This window comes from Copidosoma floridanum, unplaced genomic scaffold (assembly GCF_036245765.1).
Source record: "Copidosoma floridanum isolate Cflo_tuat_1 unplaced genomic scaffold, Cflo_Japanese_pri ptg000033l, whole genome shotgun sequence".
Taxonomy (NCBI): domain Eukaryota; kingdom Metazoa; phylum Arthropoda; class Insecta; order Hymenoptera; family Encyrtidae; genus Copidosoma; species Copidosoma floridanum.
The window spans coordinates 1,223,603-1,249,386 of NW_028321910.1; the positions used below are offsets into that span (position 1 = coordinate 1,223,603).

The following is a 25,784-nucleotide window of genomic DNA, read 5'->3' on the forward strand; positions in this document are numbered from 1 at the left end:
TTGATACACGAACGCTGTCGTAACCTTAGAGAATATATTCTCTAAGGTCGTAACCGACGCAGCACGCAGCAGACGAGCAGACAGTGTAGAGTGTGCAGAGACACCTGATGCGTGTACATGAACACTCACACATTTAAGACCCGTACGACGTTGCCAAATCTTCATTCATCGCTGGTTTCCCCTCACCGCGCAAATGTTTCCCCCCGCTAACACTACCGAACGTCCTTAATGTCTTAAGACTGTAAGCCACACCTATGGCGGGTGATTCATTCAAACTGATGTTAACTGAATACCGATATAATTTGTTTTAAACAAGGAAATAGACACTTTATTTATCATAAAACTATGTAACCTGATTACATTATAACGTTAGAACGTTTTTTAAGGCATCAATTGAAAAGTTTCTACAATTCATGTTAATACAATAATTTTGTCAACATAACCTCTCTTTTGAACGACTCAGCGTTAACAAAATTTTTTTTAGTTTTGGTGGCCAAATATCTTTCCAATATCATAATGCAATCACGTAACATAGTTTTGTTATGAACAGGATGCCTATTATCTTGTTTAAAACAAATTATATCAATATTCAGTTAACGTCAGTTTGAATTGAATCACCCGCTATAGGTTTGGCTTACAGTCTTAAGACATTAAGACGCCCATGTACAGGCACTCTAACTGTTGGGCCGCTTCTTCATACCGTACATGTATATAGTGTGTAAGAAGTTTGCCGTTACTGGCAATAACATCCGCAGTTTTCACAAGTAAGTTTTAACAAATACATATTATGTGCACCTACAAGTGTTTGTACAAATATTTACATTCAAGTGATTTTATCTAAATTACAGTGTTTCATTATTATCGTTAAAGGTTTCCTAGTGAAAGTACTCTAAGACAATCATGGATTTCTTCATTAAGTCTCTCAAAAGTGCCAAACAGTGCTACAGTCTGCAGTGATCACTTTGATAAAAAATTATTTCATCAAACAGATGGATACACAAGAGTAAGGCGATTATTGCCAAACGCTGTTCCATCATTATCAAAAGCACCAATCCTTTCAGAAGAAAATACGCTCCAAGACAAAGAAAATATTACAGGAGGATGTGGCGAAATCAATTCTCACAACTCAACAGTGCACTCTCTTGATCTTGGTATCAGTCCCACAAACAATTGTCCAATTAACAAGACAACATGCGAAAGAAATCAAAAGTTTACTAATGGACCCACGAAACATCCAACGCTGCTTAGTACGCATATGGAAGGTACATGTATGCGACCCATAATTCTGGATGATAATTCAAGTTGTTTTATCAGTAAAGATAACTCTACAAGGTATATACAATTATTTACAAATAAATATACACACTATTTTTTATATAATGTTTATAAAAAGGTTATAAAAAAATACAGCTAACAAATTTTATTTTAGAAAACGTTTGTCAGCTGAAACAAGCCTTGAGGTACTATGTAAGAAACCAAAAAACGAACAAGATTCAGGAAAAGGATTGAAAAAAATAGTTTTTATGAATGGTTACCTAAAGAAATACACAAGTAGAGAGGACTTTGTATCTGATGAAGCTTGGCAACGATTTTTAAGGTTTAAAATCTGCAGGGAATCGAAGAATGAGGCAGCTCGTCAATGGAAAATTAGGATTCAGAAAAAAATAAGCAATTTTCAGGAAATGGTTACAACTTTAAAAGAAAAAGAGACGCAGGCTGCAGCATAGTTCTTAGAGGTTTAATTTCAATTTTTTTTTTTCTCTACTTTGACAAGCCAATAAATCAGAAAAGAATTTTAAGCAAAATAAAAAACCTTCCAGTACTTCCGCAAATGTACTGACAGAGAACAAAGTTAAAAAGTCTCATTTTGCTCCACCAGTTGCAGTGGAAAGTTTCCTGCATGCAAACTTTAATTTGCTGGATCATGATTATGCACATTAAAACGCTTGGATGCAATCGGAGTACCTGTACGACGTAATTTAGCATACGGCTGGAGCGACAGCCTACTCGATAAAAAAAAAAAAATCCATTGTGCTACGTGTCTGGATATGCTACAGAATAAAACATCTGAAAAGTCAAAGTTAACAACACTAAAAAACAGGGGTGGTTTACATTTTGCTTCAGATGACGTCTTTACGATATGTCTCTGTACGGAAAAAATTTTGAGGCGGCACAAGGATGTACTTTTGAGTAAAAATATTAATTTTATTCTTGTTACAGAAACTCTCAAAATTTTGCCAAAAACAATTTTTCAAAATGATGATCACTATTTTGAGCAGGAACCATTACATGATCATCGTCAGCAGCTCATTTACATGGTAGTGCAAAACTATGTAGAGAAAAGAATAAAGCATGAAAGTGAAAAATTGTGTGATGTAAAAAATCGTATCCGAATGCGTCGCACAAAAATTACCAATTTTAAAGGCGAATAAATTTACTTTCAAACTTGCTTTTAATAATTTTTTGCGTTTACTTTGTACATAATGTAACATTGTGTCATTATACATTTCAATAAAACTAATTTTTAACACTACATGTTATCATCAATATTCATTTTGTTAGTCAAATTTTTGTACCTTTTTTAATGTTAAAATGATACATCATGCTTTGCTGTTATATTGACGATTCTTTGAAATCATTAACGCTTTGTATTTGTCTCTTGAGAAAAATTAGACGCCTACTGTACTGCAACACCGCCAACATCTCTCCAGAGTACTTATGGCTCTACTATGACTATTACTATATACACTGTAAAGCAGCAGCCAATCAATGCAGAGAGCAGAGAGAGATGCAAGACCAAAACTGTCGTCTTTCTCTGTCTATTGACCGTACGCTTCCACTTACAGAAGAATATACAGTTTGCTTCCTCTATTATATTATCTCTATGATGTTCCGTCGAGCAACAAGCAGACAGTACAGCAGTGAAGGGGCACTGCAAACGACGCACAAAAATTAAAAATTGTAATATTAATAAAACAAGTGCCTATCACTCAATGACACGGGGTAATAACTGGCACTCTATTAAATAATAAAATGTTAATTATTAACACAAGCGCCTATCACCCGATGTCCGGGGCGCTTACTGGCTACTCTGTTATATAATAAAATATTAATTAATAGCACAAGCGCCTATGACCCGATGACCCGGGGCGCTTAATGGTCGCTTTATTAAATATTGAGTATTAATTAATAGCACAAGCGCCTATCACCCGATGACCCGGGGTGCTTACTGGACTCTCTATTAAATAATAAAGTATTAATTATTATAACAGGCGCCCATCACCCCATGACTCAGAGTGCTTACTGGCCTCTCTATTAAATAATAAAATATTAATTATTAACACAAGCGCCTACCACCCAATGTCCTGGGGTACTTACTGGACTCTCTATTAAATGATAAAGTATTGATTATTAACACAGGCAACTATCGCCCGATGACCCAGGTCGCTTACTGGCCACTCTGTCAAATAATAAAATAATCATTAATAGCACAAGCACCTGTAAAACCGATGCCCCGGGGTGCTTACTAGCCTCTCTATTAAATAAAAAAATACTAATTATTAACACAAGCGCCTATAACCCGATGTCCCAGGGCGCTTAATGGTTGCTTTATTAAATAATAAAGTATGAATAAATAGCACAAGCGCCTATCACCCGATGACCCGGGGTGCTTACTGGCCACTCTGTTATATAATAAAATATTAATTAATAGCATAAGCGCCTATGACCCGATGACCCGGGGCGCTTAATGATCGCTTTAATAAATAATAAAGTATGAATAAATAGCACAAGCGCCTATCACCCGATGACCCGGGGTGCTTACTGGCTACTCTGTTATATAATAAAATATTAATTAATAGCACAAGCGCCTATGACCCGATGACCCAGGGCGCTTAATGATCACTTTATTAAATAATAAAGTATTTATTAATAGCACAAGCGCCTATCACCCGATGACCCGGGGCGCTTAATGGTCGCTTTATTAAATATTAAGTATAAATTAATAGCACAAGAGCCTATCACCCTATGACTTAGGGTGCTTACTGGACTCTCTATTAAATAATAAAGTATTAATTATTATAACAGGCGCCCATCACCCCATGACTCAGAGTGCTTACTGGCCTCTCTATTAAAGAATAAAATATCAATTATTAACACAAGCGCCTAACACCCAATGTCCCGGGGTGCTTACTGGCCACTCTGTCAAATAATAAAATAATCATTAATAGCACAAGCACCTGTAAACCGATGAGCCGGGGTGCTTACTGGCAACTCTATTAAATAATGAAATATTAATTATTAACACAAGCGCCTAACACCCGATGTCCTGGGGTACTTACTGGACTCTCTATTAAATGATGAAGTATTAATTATTAACACAGGCAACTATCGCACGACGACCCAGGGTGCTTACTGGCCACTCTGTCAAATAATAAAATAATCATTAATAGCACAAGCACCTGTAAACCGATGACCCGGGGTGCTGACTGGCATCTCTATTAAATAATGAAATATTAATTATTAACACAAGCGCCTATCACCCCATGTCCCGGGGCGCTTAATGATCGCTTTGATAAATAATAAAGTATTAATTAATAGCACAAGCGCCTATCAGCCGATGACCCGGGGTGCTTACTGGCCACTCTATTAAAGAATAAAATATTAATTATAAACACAAGCGCCTAACACTCGATGTCCTGGGGTACTTACTGGACTCTCTTTTAAATGATAAAGTATTAATTATTAACACAAGTGCCTAACACCCGATGTCCCGGGTTGCTTACTGGCCACTCTGTCAAATAATAAAATAATCAGTAATAGCATGGGCGCCTGTAAACCGATGACCCAGGGTGCTTTTACTGGCCACTCTATTAAATAATAATGTATTAATTAATAGCACAAGCGCCCATCACCCGATGACCCGAGGTAATAACTGGCAACTCTGTTACATAATGAAATATTAATTAATAGCACAAGCGCTTATCACCTGATGACTCAGGGTGCTTACTGGCCTCTCTTTTAATTAATAAAGTATTAAATAATAGCACATGCGCCTATCACCCGATGACCCAGAGTGCTCACTGGCCACTCTGTTAAATAATAAAATATTAATTATTAACACAAGCGCCTATCACCCGAGGACCTGGGGCACTTACTGTTTGCTTTATTAAACGATATATATTATTAATTAATAGCACAACGGTCATCAGGTGAAAGGTGCTTGTGCTGTTAAATAATATTTTATTATTTAATAGAGAGGCCAGTTAGCACCCTGGATCATTGGGTGATAGGCACTTGTGTTATTAACTAATACTTTATTATTTAATAGAGAGGCCAGTTCGCGCCCCGGATCATTGTGTGATAGGCACTTGTGTTATAATATTACAATTTTTAATTTTCGCGTGCCTTTGGCAATGCCCCTTCACTGCTGTGCTGTCTGCTTGACCGAACATTCTCCCTTGATCGTATAGCTACATATACGATCTAGGAAAAAAGTCTCGATATCGAATCCGCCTAACCCAACGCTGCAATGTTACGATGCGAGACAACTTTTTGGCACTGATCGGAGCGCCCTGCCGCGGCCAGCCATTGAACCGGCCATACATCTTACTACTCGGTCACTCAGATCGAAGTGTATTCGAACAACGTGCGCCTAAGAGAAGAGGAGTGGATTCGCGTGGAAATGATCTTACAGGCGCACATTTTGGAGAGACGTAGAAGGGGTATACCGTATGTGTGGCTAAGAGGAGAGGAGTGGAAATGTTGACTATAGCTATATATCTGAGCGCACAGTCAAAGCAAGCGACGCGACGGTACGTGTTTTTCTCTTTTGACTACAACCGTGTATATCGTTTGTATGTATTAAACTGATTTTTTTTCCGCTCTTTTTTGTCTTTTTCCCCTACTTTTAAAATTTTGTTTAAAATTCAGTATTATTTTGAAAAAAAAATGTCGGCTATTTTTTGAAGGATGGCAGTTCAGTTATTTATTTTTCCTTATAATCGTTATGAACTGTAGGACAAGCTCCGAAGGTGATTACTGAATATAAGTGGCTTTCAGATACCTTAGGACCGAAGTTTCGGTAGCTAAGTTGACTGATGCTTATGCTCAGGAAAACGAATCTTTCTTTCCCCAAATCAACAAAATATTTAGAAATAAAGATACTGAAGCTATAAATACAATATATACAGATGCAAACGACGTTGAATGCATAAATGATATTAAAATTTATGTGAATCAAACACCCATTACAAAAGAAAATAAGCTGGTGTTGACACAGGACATCGACATATTCAATGTTCTAGCCTGGAATCATCACAATGTAAGCAAAAGTAAAGTGGAAAACACTCATGACAGGGTAACGCAACTGATAAACAAATAATTTCAAAAACTTAGCAGTGATCTAAACATAAAAAGCGATAAAGGAGAGGGGATAACATGCTTAAGTGACGTAAACCCTGCAAGTAATTCGGTTAACAACGAACAAATAATTTTAATTAAAACATGATCTGATGTACTAATTAAGCTTAAACAACTAAATAACAAAACATCGTCGGGAATAGATAATATACCCAACATAGTACTAAAAAACCTATATAGATCTTAAATATATATCAAACTTTACAATCATATTTAACAATATTATTAACAACGATTACTATCCTAAAGCATGGAAAGTAGCATGAATAGTACCTATACTTAAAAAAGGAAAAGATCCCACGGATCCTGAGAGCCACAGGCCCATTCCATTATCACCTAGTATAAGTAAGGTAGGTAGCCTATTTGAATCGGTACTAAACGATCAAAATAATTACTATAATGTAATTTCAAATGACCAATTCGGGTTTAAATTTATGCACTCTACAGTGCACGCACTACATAAAGTGGTACTTATCTGATATCTCACTAACCTGAACAATCACAAAATGTTGGCGGCATGCCTGATAGACATAGAGAAAGCATTCGACTCTGATTGCATAAAAGGGCTTATTTTTAAGCTAGTTGAGAAAAAATTCCCAGTTCACTTAATAAACATCTTGCTTAACTCCTTCAAAAACCGGGAGCTCTATACAACAAATTTTAACAACAAAAAATCCAATAACCTCTAATTACAAGAGGGACTCCAGCAAGGTACCGTGAACGTGCCCATCCTCTTTAATATATACATCAGTGGGTTAGCAAGGCTATTTGATTTAAACCAAAACAAAAACATGCATGCTTCTTTCTTTGCAGATGAGTTAACTGCATATATGTAAGCGCTGAAACACCGGACGAAGCAAAAAAAACTGCAGCCTCTAGTATCCAACATAAGAAATTATTATAGCAGGTGGTTTCTAACAATTATTAGACTGGATATAGGAATAGACTGGAATTCTTTCCAAATAACTCTAAAAAAAGATAAAAATGAACTAGAACTAATTAGCCACCAAAACAACCACTGCAACAGTTAAATAAGGCTATTAACGCCTTCGCAGCCTTAGGCAGGCTCTTTTACGATAAACATCTAGGTACAAGGGCAAAAGTCATTTGCTACATTCTGCTAATTAGACCTATTATAACATATGCTACTGCTCCCATCTGGTTCAATCAGAGTGCCTCCACCATGGAGAGGTTGAGAGTATTTGAGAGAAAATACCTTAGGGCCTATCTAAACATATATCGTAACCCTGAATGGGAATACCAAAGATTTTTTTCGAACAAAATACTATACAAAAAAGCAAAAATACCTAGAATAGATATATTTATATTAAATATAATTAGAAACTATTATGCTGATTGTAAGAAAAATAGAAACAATGTATTAATTGAAGAAGATTTAATTAAAATAGATATACCATATTTGGAAAAGTGTGAAAGAAGTGGAATAACGCCACCTGAATTATTTATGTTATTAGATAAGCAAAATGTAAATAACGTACCAATATTGTATCATTGGTCTAGACATCAGAGGAACAAAAAAGTCCCACACGATAACAGAAGCGCACCAGTGATTAAATATAGCACTGCATTATCAAAACACGACCTAAAAGATAAATTGAGAGACAATCCGGAATACTGGTGGCTTCATTAATAAATTTAATTAATTAATTGTAGCGTAAGTACTCCGTTTGAAAAAAAAAAAAAAAATTCGGGCTGTATGGAGGGGCGGCGAATGAATGTATGTGTATATAGGTAGGTGTGTATACTGTGTATACAGTTTAAAAAAAAAAAATTCATATTAGCCATAATGGGATGCTGTAATATAGTAGCATAGGGTTAAGAACGCGGGATAGTGAATGTCCGTTTTTTTTTAATTGTTTTTTCTTTATTTTCGTTCTTTACTATTTTTTTAGTATAATATAAGTAAGGGCGTTGAACCATACATACAATGTTAAAGTGTTTTTCAGGAAGATAACATTTTCACTTTCATACTTCACTAAATGTCAGGTAAAATACCAGGACATATAGATCATAAGTAAACACACATCAACCACAGTAATTGTAATAATTTAAGTGCCCAAGCGAGGCCATCTATCATTTAAGCTTATATTGTAAAGTTCATATTTGTTCGTTTATGATGAGACTATAAACAAAATGTGTACACTAATATTTTTTGAATAAACGATCTCTAAAAAAAAAAAAAAAATTGATGCTCATGCCGACGTTCGAATCTCGAATTGTTTTGCTATCACGGGATCGATTCCGACTTTCTACAGATTTTTTTTTTTTCAATGCAGTTCATCGTTCTGGTTAAATTTCTTTTATTCATGTTTTATTTAAATTTATAAATAATGTTGCCAACTTTTTTTTTTTTTTGATACGTTGAAATAAATATATTTCTTATACTAAATCTATTCAATAATTTAGTTAGTTGATACTTCTCGTTGGCAAGGCCATTTTGCAATTTCATAATAATAAAATAAATTTCCTAAGATGTAAGTATAATTCATACATTTTTAAACTCACAAGAATTTTTAAACATAAATTGAAGAAATTAAACCAGAACGATGAACTGCATTAAAAAAAAAATCTCCAGAAAGTTGGAATCGATCCCGTGATAGCAAAACAATTTGAGCGGCGGCATAAGCATCAATCAGCTAAGCTACCGAAACTTCGGCCCTAAGGCATCTGAAAGCAACTTATGTTCAGTAATAACCTCCGGAGCTTGTCGTACAGTTCATAACAGTTATGAGGAAAAATAACAAAATAGGTATTATAACTGAACTACGATCCTTAAAGAAATAGCCGACATTTTTTTTCAAAATAATACTGAATTTTAAACAAAATTTTATAAGTAGGGGAATAAGACAAAAAAGAGCGGAAGAAAAATCAGTTTAATACATACATACTATATACACGGTTGCAGTCAAAAGAGAAAAACTCGTGCCGTCGTTTGCTCTGACTGTGCTCTCAGATATATGGTTAACATTTCCACTCCTCTCCTCGTAGACACATATTCGGTATACCCCTTCTACATCTCTCCAAAATCAGAGATTAGTAGGGAGATTGCTGACTGCCATGCTACGGAGTGTGCCCACTTTTTTCCAGTGGTTCGAGCGCCCCGCCGCGGCCAAGCGGCCGAACCAGGCGCACATTTTTTTTTTTATTTGAGAAGCACGGTAGGGGTATGAGAAGAGTGGATTCGCGTGGAAATGTCCATATAGGCGCACATTTTGGAGACGCGTGGAAGGGGTATACCGAATGTGCGCCTACGAGGAGAGGAGTGGAAATATCGGCTATATAGCTGTATATATCTGAACGCACAGCCAAAGCAAGCGACGACACGAGTTTTGCTTTTTTGAGAGTCTTTGGACTCTGCAACTGAGTACATGCTATGTATATATTTAACTGACTTGCTCTCGCTCTGGCTTCAATGTTATCCATAAATCTTATTTAATTAAATCGTGGAACTAAATGCTCATTAATTATATACACATAATTTTGATTTCAATACATTATGTTTTAACTCTCCCGTACTCTTAAAATTCCCAAATCCATTTATGTTTTCAAAAAATTAACCACTAATTTATTAATTTCACACATCCTAACTTCTGTAAACTGTAGGACAAGCTCCGGAGGATATCCATGAACATATGTGACTTCGAAAGAGTTACATCCCGTCCTTCGGATAGCTAAGATGGATAAGGCTTATGCCCCTACATAGATTGTTTTGCACTTAAGGGTTCAAATCCACTTTATGGTAGATATTTTTTTTTTTTTTTATTCAATGTATCATTTTGTCTTCATTTCTTTTATTTATGTTTCGTTAAAATATATATATGTAGTCACCATTTTTTTTCGGATACATCAAAACAAATTAAATTAATATTGATACTTTGATACAAGGCAATTCTATAATTTTATAATACTAAAATAACTTTTAAGGATTTTTATATAATTTGTGTATTTTAAAACTCCTAAGAAATTGTGAACATCCTATTTACGACAAAAAAAGCCGAAGGCAGAAGAAAACTCATTCTTTTACTACGATTATTTCAAATATGATCATTACCATCAGTAAAGTTCAACTTACATCCAATTATACGTGAATATTTAACTACGTACATATATTATATTTTTGAGCTTATATTTACATCCCTTATCAAAACCTTGTGGTTGTTGCATTGACAAAATTCGTACTACATATATATATGTACAAACATAAAAGTAGATTCTTTAGTCTTTATAAATAGTGCGTATTTTAGATTAAAGAGTCTTACAGAGACTGAACGAAGCTTTTTTTATTCAACACATACTAGTTTCAACCACTTGTAACTCAGAGTATGGTTTAAAAAAAAAAATTGTATTCTGTGTAAACAATTAATCTTTTTACCTATAACCAATTGTTATTGTAATTTTTCAGAAATAGTTACCAAAATTTTTGACAGTGCGTAAATCATATACAGTTAACAAAAATTTTTTTTCCTCTGTTTTGAAGGTGGCACTATATATATTGTTATAGATGAATAACTATACAAAATATTAAAATTTCACAATTGACATTGCTCTTTTAAGTAACTATCGCAATCGATCAATTAATTTTACATCGTATGCAACACACAATGATTCGCATAAATTTATTCGATTGTTTGTAGTTGATAAGATAAACCATCAAAAAACGCCTCTTGCCACACAACGCAAGGCAGCTAATATTTTTTTTTATAGTTATATTAGCACAGTCGTATTATTGGTATCTTCAACCACGTGACACAGGTTGCTTTTATTAAAAAGTTCGCGGAACTCTCACGACGAGTAGCTTAACTTTAAAATCTTTAAAATGCCTTTTTCATAGCTCTACATATTAATTATTAATAATCATAGCTGAATTAATTTATCATAAAGAAGTATGCACTTAACTACAATGAACAATAATAGTTTGAATACTTCACGATTTTAAGAATAAAATGGAAAACTAGAATAAATAATTGGTCGATTTTTTCAGAAAACTGCAGATTTTTGAAAGATTTTGCACTACAAATGTATATGTTGATACTATTTTGAGGAGGTTGTCGTGGTACAGTCAATTTCAAAATTGAATTTTCGTGTTAGAAATGTTTTTGTTGTGATTATTCTTAACAAAACAGGTAAATAATTTAAAAATTAGGTATGGAACAGAAAAATGCCCAGGAAAGTAAACACAAACGTTAAAACAACAAATTAACCTAACTTTCGCCTCGGACTGTACCACTATATAGGTATTCTAGTAACGTTGTAACTAAACTTTAAACTGATATATTTTAAAAACAGTGAAGCTAGGCTTCCTCAATTTTAGTATACTTATTTCAACTATAATAAACCCTAATATATTAATTTTTTAAAAGATTCTTAAGAAAATTTCAAAAGTTATGAGTAAAAACGTGCATTTTCCGACAAGTCCATCTAAAAGCATGTGTATAAGTGGCCAACTTCGCGATTTTATTTCTCTAAAACGGTGAAACTAGGCTCTTTGAAATTTTAACATGTTATTATGATACTGAAACATACCTATACAAATTTTTTCAGAAATTTCTTAAAACAATGAAATATCACAACATCCCCGTAACTTAATCGAAGTTTTTGCTAGCAGAAATAGACCCAGACTCAGTTTTTACTAATATAGAAATTCGTAGTTAAAAAATTTTGTTAGTTCTCACAATTCCTGATTCTAAATAATTTATCACGTTAGCATAATAAAGAGTCTTCTCAGAGTAATAGGCGTAAAAGAGCCTTTTCAAACTGAATATAAGAAAGAGCCTTTAATTTTTATTTCTCCGATTTTAAGTTGGTACTACATTTATGTGTGTATGTATATAATTGATCTATAAAAATGTATACATTACTACCTTAAAATAGAAGTAAACAAATTAGTTAAAAAGGCATTGATATCTTTTTGTTAAACTCCTCGTTTTGCTCTCAAGTATAGAATAAATGTGTGGATTCGTACAGGGGTACAAGACCAACCGAGAGCTGGGTGAGGAGCAAATAAGAACTCAAAAATGTCGAAGAATAATCTTGAGCGATGATTTGTTGGGCTTAATCATACCAATAGACGCCAACACCTCAGTGCGAGTGTACCTCTGTATAAAAAGGCTTTTTCTTTTAGTTTAAGATGACTTTATTCTGCCCGAAAATTTAAAAAGGCTCTTTCTTGACTTTTACTCTAAAAAGACTCTTTCTTGCACTCACCCGATTGTATCATTGTTAAAAGTATTACGATGCTTTTCCTGCATTCAATATAAATGATTAAAGTTCCTTTATAATCTACAGCCTAAAAATTTGTTTATTACAATCATCACCCTTAAAGGTAATTCACTTTTTTTTTTGTTTTTAACAAAATACTGCGGTATTATAAAAAATGTTTAGTCTCAAAATCTTGCCGAATAAATTTCATTACTTGTTCATCGAACTGTTTCATTCATTATTGTTCTTCTGGCTGTCTAAAAATAAATAAAAGTAGCACACCTTATTAAAGATTTGCAAACAATTTTAAAATATTTACAAAACTATTTTATATTGTGTTCATCAAATTCATTTACTGATTAAAATTTCAACATTAAGTAAATAGCAGTAAACGGGCGGCTTTTTTTGTCGTAAATAGGATGTTCACAATTTCTTAGGAGTTTTTAAATACACAAATTATATTAAAATCCTTAAAAGTTATTTTAGTATTATAAAATTATAGAATTGCCTTGTATCAAAGTATCAATATTAATTTAATTTGTTTTGATGTATCCGAAAAAAAATGGTGACTACATATATATATTTTAACGAAACATAAATAAAAGAAATGAAGACAAAATGATACATTGAATAAAAAAAAAAAAAATATCTACCATAAAGTGGATTTGAACCCTTAAGTGCAAAACAATCTATGTAGGGGCATAAGCCTTATCCATCTTAGCTATCCGAAGGACGGGATGTAACTCTTTCGAAGTCACATATGTTCATGGATATCCTCCGGAGCTTGTCCTACAGTTTACAGAAGTTAGGATGTGTGAAATTAATAAATTAGTGGTTAATTTTTTGAAAACATAAATGGATTTGGGAATTTTAAGAGTACGGGAGAGTTAAAACATAATGTATTGAAATCAAAATTATGTGTATATAATTAATGAGCATTTAGTTCCACGATTTAATTAAATAAGATTTATGGATAACATTGAAGCCAGAGCGAGAGCAAGTCAGTTAAATATATACATAGCATGTACTCAGTTGCAGAGTCCAAAGACTCTCAAAAAAGCAAAACTCGTGTCGTCGCTTGCTTTGGCTGTGCGTTCAGATATATACAGCTATATAGCCGATATTTCCACTCCTCTCCTCGTAGGCGCACATTCGGTATACCCCTTCCACGCGTCTCCAAAATGTGCGCCTATATGGACATTTCCACGCGAATCCACTCTTCTCATACCCCTACCGTGCTTCTCAAATAAAAAAAAAAATGTGCGCCTGGTTCGGCCGCTTGGCCGCGGCGGGGCGCTCGAACCACTGGAAAAAAGTGGGCACACTCCGTAGCATGGCAGTCAGCAATCTCCCTACTAATCTCTGCCAAAATGTGCACCTATATGATCATTTCCACACGAATCCACTCCTCTTCTCATAGGCGCACTATACTATGACTATGTTCGATCTGAGAAGTAAGATGTGCGCCCGGTTAGATGGTTGGCCGCGGCAGGGCGCTCCGATCAGTGCCAAAAAGTCATCTCGCATCGTAGCATTGGCGTAAGCAATCTCTCCACTCATCTCTGGCTGCAGTCACTGCAGTGCAGTGTGCATGTGCAGTCACATGGAGCGCAATAGAGCCAACAGGATGGGAATTTCTTCATAAGCAACTGTGTTAAGTCTATTGCGCTGCAGGATAGAACTATTGCGCCGCCGCGCCGCGCAATAGAATTAACCCATTAGCTTAAGACTTAAGGGGATAATTCTACTTGTTCGCTCTATTGCGCTCCATGTGAGCATGTGACTGCAGCCTAAGTAGGGCCTTAATGTGGGATTCCAAAGGTCACGTGACTCGCGGTATATATAGTCACTTGAGGGAAAATCAACACAGGCCTAACGGGTGTAATTCTATTTTAATTTTTTTTTACATGTTCAACGATAGTATTAAGATAAAAGCCTTTCAATAACATGTTTTCGAGGAGATGACATTACCTTAGCGATTTTTCCCAACGCAATTAGTCTTTTGCAGCTTAAATCTTTCCTTTAATAGTGCGAAAACGCACATGTAACCTTACCAAAATCCAGCTTGTTTTCCTATACACAGTCGAGAACGGGAGAACTTTGTACAGGTTAAATGTTCGTTTTCGCACTTTCAAAGGAAAGTTTCAAGCTGCAAAAGACTAATTGAGTTGGGAAAAAAATAGTTAAGGTATTGTCATCTCCTCCAAAATATGTTATTGAACGGCTTTTATCGTATTACAATCGTTGAACGTATAAAAAAAATAAAAATATAGTTGCACTTACAAGGCCTGTGTTATTTTTCCCCCACGTGACTATATATATCGCGAGAGTCACGTGACCTTCTAGAATCCCCATAGAGAGGCAAGCGACTTTCGTTTCTCTTCGGGATATGTTATTCTTGTGCACTGTGCCCTTGTATATGCTTGTTTTTCACTGCGTCGGCCTTAAGGGATATCTTGTACCTGACATATAGTGCTACAAACAATTCAATTTTGTACTGATTTGAGTTCCGGAAAAGATATATAACCTTACCAAAAAATGTTTTTTCCATCCTTCACTATTTTATTGTCTGGATTGTTCCTGGGCTACATTGCTCACTCTTTTTACACGATATCACACATGTTTTCTGTACCAACATGTACAAACAGAAAAAATTGCATTAAATCTCATCTAAATAAACGACCCAAAATACAATTAAACTTGTTTACTTCCACGATGATAAATCCGTTGAATTCAGAAGCCCAAAAAGTTTACACTGATATGGACTTTGATTACACAAGAGAAAAAGATTTGTAAGTAAATTTATGTATCAGTACATGCTACTATGAATGTATGTATTATTCAAAATAATTTGTACGGATCTAATCTGAATCGTGTTTATTCAAAATATCTTTTTTTTCAGTTTTTTATTATTAGACATTCCATACAAGACTAGACAAAATGGTACTTTATTTTTACATATACTATTATCACCCTCTTTAGTGAACCAAGGCAACACTTTCCATGAACTTAAAGGAGTAATACTTCATTATATTGTTACAATTGATATTCTGTAATGTGATCATTGTCATATAATTTTTGTTTTCAAGAATTCTTACACTGTATTTGCTGTTGTAAAATTGACCAAGTATGCCATACCAGAAGCAGAGACATTTAATTTAGTAGGTAAAGAAGAAAGTTCTAAAAGTTTAAAAAAGAGAAAGATAATTGCTAATCAGCCAATTTCACACTTGAAAAGTAAAATAACATTTACTATAATGACAGATGATATAGAGCTTCCATTGAATCACATACCATTAGAGTTATTAAGGATTTTAAAGTAAATTTATTTAAAATTTTCTCATTTTATGAAGTCCAGAGTTAACATACGTTTCTTTAAATTCGAGAAATATTTTTTTTGTAGAACTACTCCTGATAAAACATTTTTGCCCTTGCTTACTGGTAATTTTTTGCATACCAAAAATAAGGATTTAATCAAAATTTTACCCACATCGCATAATTTAAATATGACTATAACATATAATCCAATTTCTTATGGTAAATTACGGTTAATCTTGCATCTTGAAGCTGCAATGGTGGATCTCAAGAAAATTGGGTTTACTGACAAGGATACCGACGAGGTGAAAAGCATTTTTGCAGACACTAATTTGTATCTACTGGCTGGTACTATAGTTGTATCAGGAATGCATGTATGATTTGTTTTTATAGCTTCATAAAATGTATAATAGTTATTTCTGTCAGAATTTATATTATTTTACTTACAGTTATTGTTTGATTTTCTTGCATTTAAAAGTGACATACTTTTCTGGCGGAATAAAAATGATCTCACAGGTTTGAGTATGCAGACAGTGCTCTGGCGTGCTTTTAGCCAAGCTGTAATATTCCTCTATTTAGTTGAAGAAGGATCATCTCTACTTGTTCTAGTACCTGCTGGGATCGGAGCCATAATTGAGGTAAATTTAATGTATTTTTTGCTACCTTGAGCGTTTTCGAAGGTCGGGTGTGCCCTCAGTAAGAAAAACAGAGTTTGGTACACTAGCGCCATCATTCTTCATAGGACCCTCGGGCCGCAAAATAGTTCCGAAGATGATAGCACTTTTGCGACAAAAACTACCATTTATAAATACAAGAAGTTTAGAAATGTATTAATTAAAAATTTAAATTACTGCTCATAGTTTTGGAAAACGAAAAAATTTTTGAAAGCCGAAATTTTTTGGAATAAAAGAGTAATTCCAAGGATTAAGTTTAACTGCAGCAAACTTACGTTTGCAGAAAAAAGGACAAGAGAAATTGATGCTGAAAGTATGAAATACTTTAGTTACCTGCTCTATCCCTTAATCATTGTGGGTGCAGTGTATACTCTGCTCTACCTACCGCATAAAAGGTAAATTAAATGTAACTAATAAAAAATAAATTTTTGCATTAATGTATTCAACGTTTTAGCTGGTATTCATGGTTCATACAATCTACAGTATATGGAGTTTATGCTTTCGGTTTTCTGTTTATGTTACCACAACTATTCGTAAATTATAAATTGAAATCAGTTGCTCACCTTCCATGGAGGTCATTTATGTACAAGGCCTTTAATACTTTTATTGATGATGTATTTGCATTTATCATCACAATGCCCATTGCTCACAGAGTAGCTTGCTTTCGAGATGATGCTGTTTTCATGATGTATCTGTATCAACGCTGGTGAGTTTTTAAAATAATTTTTTTACTGTCGGTAATAAATTTGAATCGTTCAACTAATCGACATTAATAATAAAAGGTACTTGTAGGAGCGGTGTTGGCTCAGTGGTAAGAATAATGCTTGTTATTGATACAACACCGTTCTAGGGGTTCAGGGTTTGATTTCCAGTGGAAGTAGATTTTTTTCAAAAAATTGTGTTTTCAACGAGAAAGAGTTCGCTATCTGAACCTCGGCTATTTCAGGGTGGAATTTTTCATGGGATTTTCTTTCATTATGGTTCTAGGTTTTTTTCCTTGACCTCACAAGTCTTAGGGCAGAGAATATAGAAAATACTTTTTCATGGGGCAGAGATTTGATTGAACGCTTCGACACACGAAATTGCGTTCGATATTTACCGTCACAACACCAATATTAAGACTAAAAAGTAACGGAAATAGTATATTACTCACCTAGGGAGAAAAAATGAAGAATGTCTCAGATCGCAGACAATTGACGCCCGAGGCGAAGCCGAGAGCGATAAGCATGCGATCTGAGGGATTCTTTGTTTCCTCCCGTGGGTTGTATACGATTTTTCGTCAATCCTGCGCCGAGAGAAGGGATTTTCGTTCCGCGAAGTGGGACGAAAGTTCCTACTTTCGGCGCAGTATGATGAAAAATAACTTTTTGATGTTGAAAGGTATATTATGACAGTTAATCTATTCCGTATATAGATGAACTCAATTAGACCCCCGGCGAGTTGGCAAGCTCAGCTCAGTGAGCTTTAGAGAGAAGAGAAGAGCCTCTGGTTAACAATAAAAAGTATATTTTCATATCTCTTTGAAACATGTCACTGCATGCACAGATATACTTTTTTTTCTCCCAACTTCTTGAAAACATCGATATCAGGTGTCCATTTCAGCCAAATCCTATTCTTTTCTGCTCGTTCAATGCTCGCAAAGGTTTACTATTTGTTCTAAAATGCTCTAATCCCATTGGTTGGAGACTCTTATCCTAGCGCCCTCTGAGCTAAGCTTGCCAACTCGCCAGCTTCATGAAAAATACTCCTTGACATGTAGAAAGTCAGGTTCTACACTAATCTGGAAGCCAGTTTTAGAGTTAATCTCTAGTTAGATGAGTACTCTAGCAACTATTGGTAGTAATATCGTTGAATAATTATTTTATGCGTTAATCCGTTTATCAACTTTTTAGTACTTATTTTAGATAAAAATACAACAAAAATTATTGTATTCTTTCTCCAAAAGTGCCTTCAGCTGAATTAAAATTTCTCTAATTAAATAAATTCAACTAATGTATTTTTTAGTGTTCCAAGAAATCCAGGTTCGGTCACTCTTCGGGGAGGGGTGAGTGGGTATGCGCAGAGATTAGTAGGGAGATTGCTGACTGCCATGCTACGGAGTGTGCCCACTTTTTTCCAGTGGTTCGAGCGCCCCGCCGCGGCCAAGCGGCCGAACCAGGCGCACATTTTTTTTTTATTTGAAAAGCACGGTAGCAGCGATGGGACATAGTTCCGGCCAGATTTAGGAATTCTCTAGGACCCAACCTCTCTGACGTGAGAAATCACTAGATCAAAAAAAAATAGTACCGAAGGTGACGCGCGAGATTCAAATAAGGTCCAATAACACAAGCATCCATCACCCGGTGTGCTTACTGGCCACTCTGTTGAATAAATAATTCTTAATAACACAAGTGCCTATCACCTAATGACCCGGGGAGCTTACTGGCCACTCTTTTGAATAAATAATTATTAATAAATAACATAAGCGCCTATCACCTCATGACCCAGGGCGCTTACTGGCCACTCTGTGAAATAAATAATTATTAATAACACAAGCGCCTATCACCCAATGACCCAGAGCGCTTACTGGCCACTCTGTTAAATAAATAATTATTAATAACGCAGGTGCCTATCAGCTGATGACCCGGGGTGTTTACTGGCCCACTTTTTTGAATGAATAATTATTAATAAATAACACAAGCGCCTATCACCTACTGACCCGGGGCTCTTACTGGCCACTCTGTTAAATAAATAATTATTAATAACACAAGCGCCTATTACCCAATGACCCGGGGCGCTTACTGGCCACTCTGTTAAATAAATAATTATTAATAACACGAGCGCCTATAACCTGATGATCCGGGGCGCTTACTGGCCACTTTTTTAAATAAATAATTATTAATAAATAACACAAGCACCTATCACCGTATAACCTAGGACGCTAATTCCAAATCTAGTAAATAAATATTTATTCATAAATATGTCAAGCACCTTTATCCTGATGATCCAGGACACTTATTTGCAACACTATTAAATAATAAAAAGTTGATCGATAACATATTAACCATATCACAATTTTGATTGCCTAGCTAGTACGACAAAGATCTTTTTAATCAGCGCTCTTGTGATTACTTGATAATATATGATTCAATAGTAGCCAGTAAGTACCCTGGGTCATCAGGTGATAGGCACTTGTGTTATTTATTAATAATTATTTATTCAAAAGAGTGGCCAGTAAGTGCCCCGGGTCATCAGCTGATAGGCGCCTGCGTTATTAATAATTATTTATTTAACAGAGTGGCCAGTAAGCGCCCCGGGTCATTGGGTGATAGGCGCTTGTGTTATTAATAATTATTTATTTAACAGAGTGGCCAGTAAGCGCCCTGGGTCATTAGGTGATAGGCGCTTGTGTTATTAAGAATTGTTTATTCGACAGAGTGGCCAGTAAGCACACCGGGTCATCAGGTGATAGATGCTTGTGTTATTGGACCTTATTTGAATCTCGCGCGTCACCTTCGGTACTATTTTTTTTTGATCTAGTGATTTCTCACGTCAGAGAGGTTGGGTCCTAGAGAATTCCCAAATCTGGCCGGAACTATATCCCATCGCTGCATGGTAGGGGTATGAGAAGAGTGGATTCGCGTGGAAATGTCCATATAGGCGCACATTTTGGAGACGCGTGGAAGGGGTATACCGAGAGGAGTGGAAATGTCGGCTATATAGCTGTATATATCTGAACGCACAGCCAAAGCAAGCAACGATACGAGTTTCTCTTTTTTGAGAGTGTTTTGACTCTGCAACCGAGTACTATGTATATATTTAACTGACTTGCTCTCGCTCTGGCTTCTATGTTATCCATAAATCTTATTTAATTAAATCGTGGAACTTAATGCTCATTAATTATATACACAGAATTTTTATTTCAATACATTATTTTTTAACTTTCCCGTACTCTTAAAATTCCCAAATCCATTTATGTTTTCAAAAAATTAACCACCAATTTATTAATTTCACACATCCTAACTGCTGTAAACTTTAGGACAAGCTCCAGAGGATATCTATAAACATATGTGACTTTGAAAGGGTCACCTTTCGTCCTTCGGATAGGTAAGATGGTTAAGCTTATGCCCCTTGAGAGATTGTTTTGCACTTAAGGGTTCAAATCCACTTCATGGTAGATATTTTTTTTTTTTTTTTTTTTATTCAATGTATCATTTTGTCTTCATTTCTTTTATTTATGTTTCGTTGAAAATGTATATTTATATGTATGTAGTCAACATTTTTTTTCGGATACATCAAAACAAATTAAATTAATATCGTTACTTTGACACAAGACAATTCTATAATTTTATAATACTAAAATAACTTTTAAGGATTTTAACATAATTTGAGTATTCTAAAACTCTTAAGAAATTGTGAACATCCTATCTACGACAAAAAAAAGCCGAAGGCAGAAGAAAACTCATACTTTTACTACGATTATATCTAATATGATTATTATCAGTAAAGTTTAACTTACATCCAATTATACGTGAATATTTAACTACGTACATATTTTATATTTTTGTGCTTATATTTACATTCCTTATCAATACCTTGTGGTTATTGCGTTGACAAAATTCGTACTACATATATATGTACAAACATGAAAGTAGATTCTTTAGTCTTTATAAATAGTGCGTATTTTAGATTAAAGAGTCTTACAGAGACTGAACGAAGCTTTTTTTATTCAACACATACTAGTTTCAACCACTTGTAACTCAGAGTATGGTTTAAAAAAAAAAATTGTATTCTGTGTAAACAATTAATCTTTTTACCTATAACCAATTGTTATTGTAATTTTTCAGAAATAGTTACCAAAATTTTTGACAGTGCGTCAATCATATACTGTTAACAAAAATTTTTTTTCCTCTGTTTGGAAGGTGGCACTATATATATTTTTATAAATGAATAACTTTACAAAATATTAAAATTTCACAATTGAAATTGCTCTTTTAACTATCGCAATCCATCAATTAATTTTACATCGTATGCAACACACAATGATTCGCATAAATTTATTCGATTGTTTGTAGTTGATAAGATAAACCATCAAAAAACACCTCTTGCCACACAATGCAAGGCAGCTATTTTTTTTTTTTTTTTTTTTTTTGTAGTCATAGTAACAACCGCATTGTCGGTATCTTCAACCACGTGACATAGGTTGCTTTTATTAAAAAGTTTGCGAAACTTTTACGACGAGTAGCTTAACGTTAAAATCTTTAAAATGCCTTTTTCATAGCTCAACATATTAATTTTTGAGAATCATAGCTGAATTAATTTATCATAAAGAAGTATGCACTTAAATACAGTAAACAATAATAGTTTGAATACTTCACGATTTTAAGAATAAACTGGAAAACGAGAATAAATAATTGGTCGATTCTTCAGAAAACTGTAGATTTTTTAAAGATTTTGCACTACAAATGTATATGTTGATACTATTTTGAGGGGGTTGTCGTGGTACAGTCAATTTCAAAATTGAATTTTCGTGTTAGAAATGTCTTTGTTGTGATTATTCTTAACAAAACAGGTAAATAATTTAAAAATTAGGTGTATGGAACAGAAAAATGTCCAGGAAAGTAAACACAAACGTTAAAACAACAAATTAAGCTAACTTTCGCCTCGGACTGTACCGCTATATAGGTATTCTAGTAACGTTGTAACTGGACTTTAAACTGTTATATTTTAAAAACGGTGAAGCTAGGCTTCCCCAATTTTAGTATACTTATTTCAACTATAATAAACCCTAACAATTTAATTTTTTAAAAGATTCGTAAGAAAATTTTAAAAGTTACGAGTAAAAACGTGCATTTTCCGACAAGTCCATCTAAAAGCATGTGTATAAGTGGCCAACTTCGCGATTTTATTTCTCAAAAATGGTTTATCTAGGCACTTTGAAATTTTATTATGTTATTTATAATACTGAAACATACCTAAACAAATTTTTTCAGAAATTTCTTAAAACAATGAAATATCACAACTGTTGAGATTATAATTCACTGCGCGAGGCCTTCAGGATTCGGGAAATAAGCCAGGAAGGATAACAAGAAGGGAAAAGCACTAAACACTTTGTAGAGAAATCAGAATTATTATTATTTAGAATAAACTGTCGTAATACCGTCTTTACAAGCTGTTGTTACAATTAAGTCTTTACTGGCTAGAGACTAGCGATCAACTGGGCTGGCCTGATGCGCAGCATCGGGGCTCGCGTATGCACAGTACATATATAATAGCAGAGATGGCGCTTTATACAAACTCTTATTCTAACACTCCCTTCAGTTTAATGGAGCGCCTATCTCTGAACGGTTATAAGAAATAAGTAATATAAAAGTAATAAATAAAATGTATCAATGGGTCAGCCTTAATCTCGCTGTTTTTCGGGTCTTTGAAGTCTGCTCACTGATTGTTGTTACCTAAAACAGAATTCAAACCATAAGGATTAGATTCTTTTGATTAAACGAGATTCACTGTCATGTAGTTCTAACAGTCATTTAGTAATTTTGCAGTCATTTTCTCATGCAATTCAATCGGTAAAGCTTTAGTAAAAATGTCGGCAATCTGTTCTTTAGAGGCAATCCACTTGATTTCTATGAACCCATATTTAGCACATTCTTTCACATAATGTTCTCGCACTGATGACATGTGTCTGAGTTTAGTTCCTCCATAAGACTTGGCGCTGGCTTCGGCTGCTTTATTGTCACACCACACAGTCATAGGATAGAGTGAGATATTTAGCACTGCTGTTAAGGTGTTTCTTAGAGCCATGAGTTCTTGACATGCCTCACTCATAGCTATATATTCAGCTTGGCAGGTTGACAACGAGACGTAAGTTTGTTTATGCGTTCTCCAAGATACAGAGTCGCCAAATAGTTGTATGACGTATCCACTCGTCGTATGCGAATCTTTGCAGTCTGCGAAACTTGCGTCTGAATAAGCCGTCATGATTTCTGTGCTTCCTTTAAAAGTCAGTCCTTTCTTTCTAGTTCCATTGAGGTAACGGAAAACTCTCTTGACCATTTGTCTATCTTCTTCTGTAGGATTGATCTGATGTCTACTTAATACGTTCACTGCATAAGAAATATCAGGTCGAACAGTGTTTGCTAAGTACAGCAAACTGCCGACTGCTTCTCGATATGGGAAATCTTCTGGCCTATTCACACTTTGCTCTTCTTCGTTTCCAGATTCTTCTCTGTCTCTTCGTTGCTGATTTATGACTTGTCTCGTCACCATAGGTGTCCTGCACTGTCGTGCATTGTCGAAACCAAACCTCTGCAGTATTTTGTTCGTATATTTGTCCTGTGTTAAACGAATGATTTGATTTCTTCTGTCTCTGTCGATTTGTATTCCCAGGAAATTATTTGCTTCCCCTAGATCTGTCATTTCGAATTCGGCTTTAAGCTTATCACTCACTTCTGTAAGTTTATCGACATCGTTGCTTGCCATCAGCATATCATCCACATACAGAATCAAAAATAGAAATTTGCTTTCACATCTCCATATGAAAAGACAGGGCTCACTTGGGTGTTCCTGGAGTCCTATTTTTGTAGCAGTCTCTGAAAACCTCTCATACCAGCGTTTGGGACTAATTTTAAGACCGTACAGGGATCTTTCCAACTTGCACACTTTGGTTTTTCTCAACTCTTGGGCACACGGAACACCATCAGGTATTTCCATGTATATATCATCATTCAATGTACCATTCAAGAAAGCAGTCTTTACATCAAGCTGTCGTGTTTCCAAGTTATATTTGTTTATGACTGCCAGTAAGACTCGAATCACTGCTAGTCTTGAGACTGGAGCATAAGTTTCCATCAGATCATATTGGTTTCTGTCTTTAAATCCACGGATCACTAACCTGGCTCTATATTTTGTGTTTCCAGAGTTGTCTTCTTTCCTTTTCAGGACCCACCGGGAGTCAATTATATTTGGTTTTCTGCCTTTGCTATCACTCATTGGTTTATTTACAATTTTCCAAACAAAGTTGTCATTCATCGACTTCAGTTCCTCTTCTATTGCTTTCCGCCATTCTGTGCTGTTTTTGCTCTTCAGAGCATCTTGGTAGTTGGTTGGATCTTTGTAAATTTCTGCTAACAATGCATGATATACTTCATCCTGATTTTGATCCACAGAGCAGTCTTCTTCGTTAAAATTTTCCTGTCCAAATCTGATTTGATTATTTGAATCATGGGGCACCTGCAGTCCTGTGAAACTAGTGTCATATATTATCTTCTGTCGTTTCGCTGGTAAAAGCTCTTCCGTATTTCCTGAACCAGATGTTTTCGGCGGTCGTCCTCTCTTTCGTTTGACGATTTCTCCCTTCGTTTTTGTGCTTTCTTCCGTCTTTTCGTCGAACTTCAGGAGCCAGCAGTCGTTATCAACTGTCGTTGTAACTAATTCCCAATTCACTATATCGTTTTTCAGGTATCTGTCTTTGTATACCAGTCGTTCATTGAATCTCACATCTTTGCTTTCATAAAATTTTCCGTCTTCAGGTTTCATCAGGATAAATCCTGTGATTGTGTATCCCACTAGAACAATTCGTTGAGCTAACGGACTGAACTTCGGGCCGGAATTTCTTTGAATCTTCATGTATCCCAAGCACCCAAACCGTTTCAGTTGTTCGATATTGAGATTCTTATGCGGCGAAAATTTTACCAACGGAATTTCCATTCCATTCGACCTGTGAGGTGTTCGGTTGTAAGCATAAACTGCTGCACTCAGAGCCAAGTCCCACATGTTCTCTGGGAGACCGGAGTCGAACATGTAGACTCTTGTCTTCTTTGCGATTGTTTGGTTAAATCGTTCTGCCGTCCCGTTGTGCTCCGGTGTATCCGGACTGGCTAGCTGCAGTTCGGCCCCCAGTTCCTTTAAGACCTCTCGGGTATGGCCACCAGTGAATTCCGTACCTTGGTCAGACCTAAGATAGCAGAACTTGGCGTCATACCCCAAGATGTTTCTGGCGCTCCGGACAAAATTTTCCAGGCAAATCCCTGTATCACTTTTAGCTTTCATTGGATATGCCATGGCCATTCTTGAGTAATCATCCACAAACACTGACACAAACTTGTAGCGTTTGGGGTATGAAGTTGGACTTATGGGACCCATGGTATCCGAATGAATAATTTGGAGGGGAGC

At 35.2% G+C, this 25,784-nt stretch overlaps 2 protein-coding genes across 3 annotated transcripts in view; both read left to right on the forward strand.

Annotated features, from left to right (window-relative positions):
• The first annotated feature begins 225 nt into the window (after nt 1–225).
• Nucleotides 226–2,443, forward strand: LOC149373288 (uncharacterized). 2 transcript variants are annotated; one of them, XM_089597560.1, is made up of 4 exons: nt 226–764; nt 871–1,332; nt 1,430–1,736; nt 1,821–2,443. In XM_089597560.1, the coding sequence occupies exons 1-3, from the start codon at nt 706–708 to the stop codon at nt 1,725–1,727; spliced, it is 819 nt and encodes a 272-aa protein (XP_089453686.1). In that variant the 5' UTR covers nt 226–705; the 3' UTR covers nt 1,728–1,736; nt 1,821–2,443. The 2 variants fall into 2 exon arrangements, with proteins under 2 accessions (XP_089453686.1, XP_089453685.1); XM_089597559.1 differs by having other exon boundaries at nt 1,430–2,443.
• Nucleotides 2,444–14,916: 12,473 nt separating this feature from the next.
• LOC106641868 (lipid scramblase CLPTM1L) overlaps nt 14,917–25,784 on the forward strand; it is an 80,670-nt gene continuing 69,802 nt past the window's right edge. The window contains exons 1-7 of the mRNA XM_014356441.2: nt 14,917–15,431; nt 15,542–15,656; nt 15,729–15,958; nt 16,043–16,328; nt 16,404–16,592; nt 16,815–17,023; nt 17,083–17,334. Coding sequence (XP_014211927.2) covers nt 15,178–15,431; nt 15,542–15,656; nt 15,729–15,958; nt 16,043–16,328; nt 16,404–16,592; nt 16,815–17,023; nt 17,083–17,334 — 1,535 coding nt within the window. The 5' untranslated portion in view covers nt 14,917–15,177. The remainder of the gene's footprint in view (nt 15,432–15,541; nt 15,657–15,728; nt 15,959–16,042; nt 16,329–16,403; nt 16,593–16,814; nt 17,024–17,082; nt 17,335–25,784) is intronic.

Bases quoted from the DNA above. Each gene is read 5' to 3' on its own strand.
- LOC149373288 (XM_089597559.1), top strand. From the start codon at position 706: ATGTATATAGTGTGTAAGAAGTTTGCCGTTACTGGCAATAACATCCGC. The intron at 765-870 runs GTAAGTTTTAAC...TTATCGTTAAAG, and splicing joins AACATCCGCAGTTTTCACAA to GTTTCCTAGTGAAAGTACTC. The intron at 1,333-1,429 runs GTATATACAATT...ATTTTATTTTAG, and splicing joins AGTAAAGATAACTCTACAAG to AAAACGTTTGTCAGCTGAAA.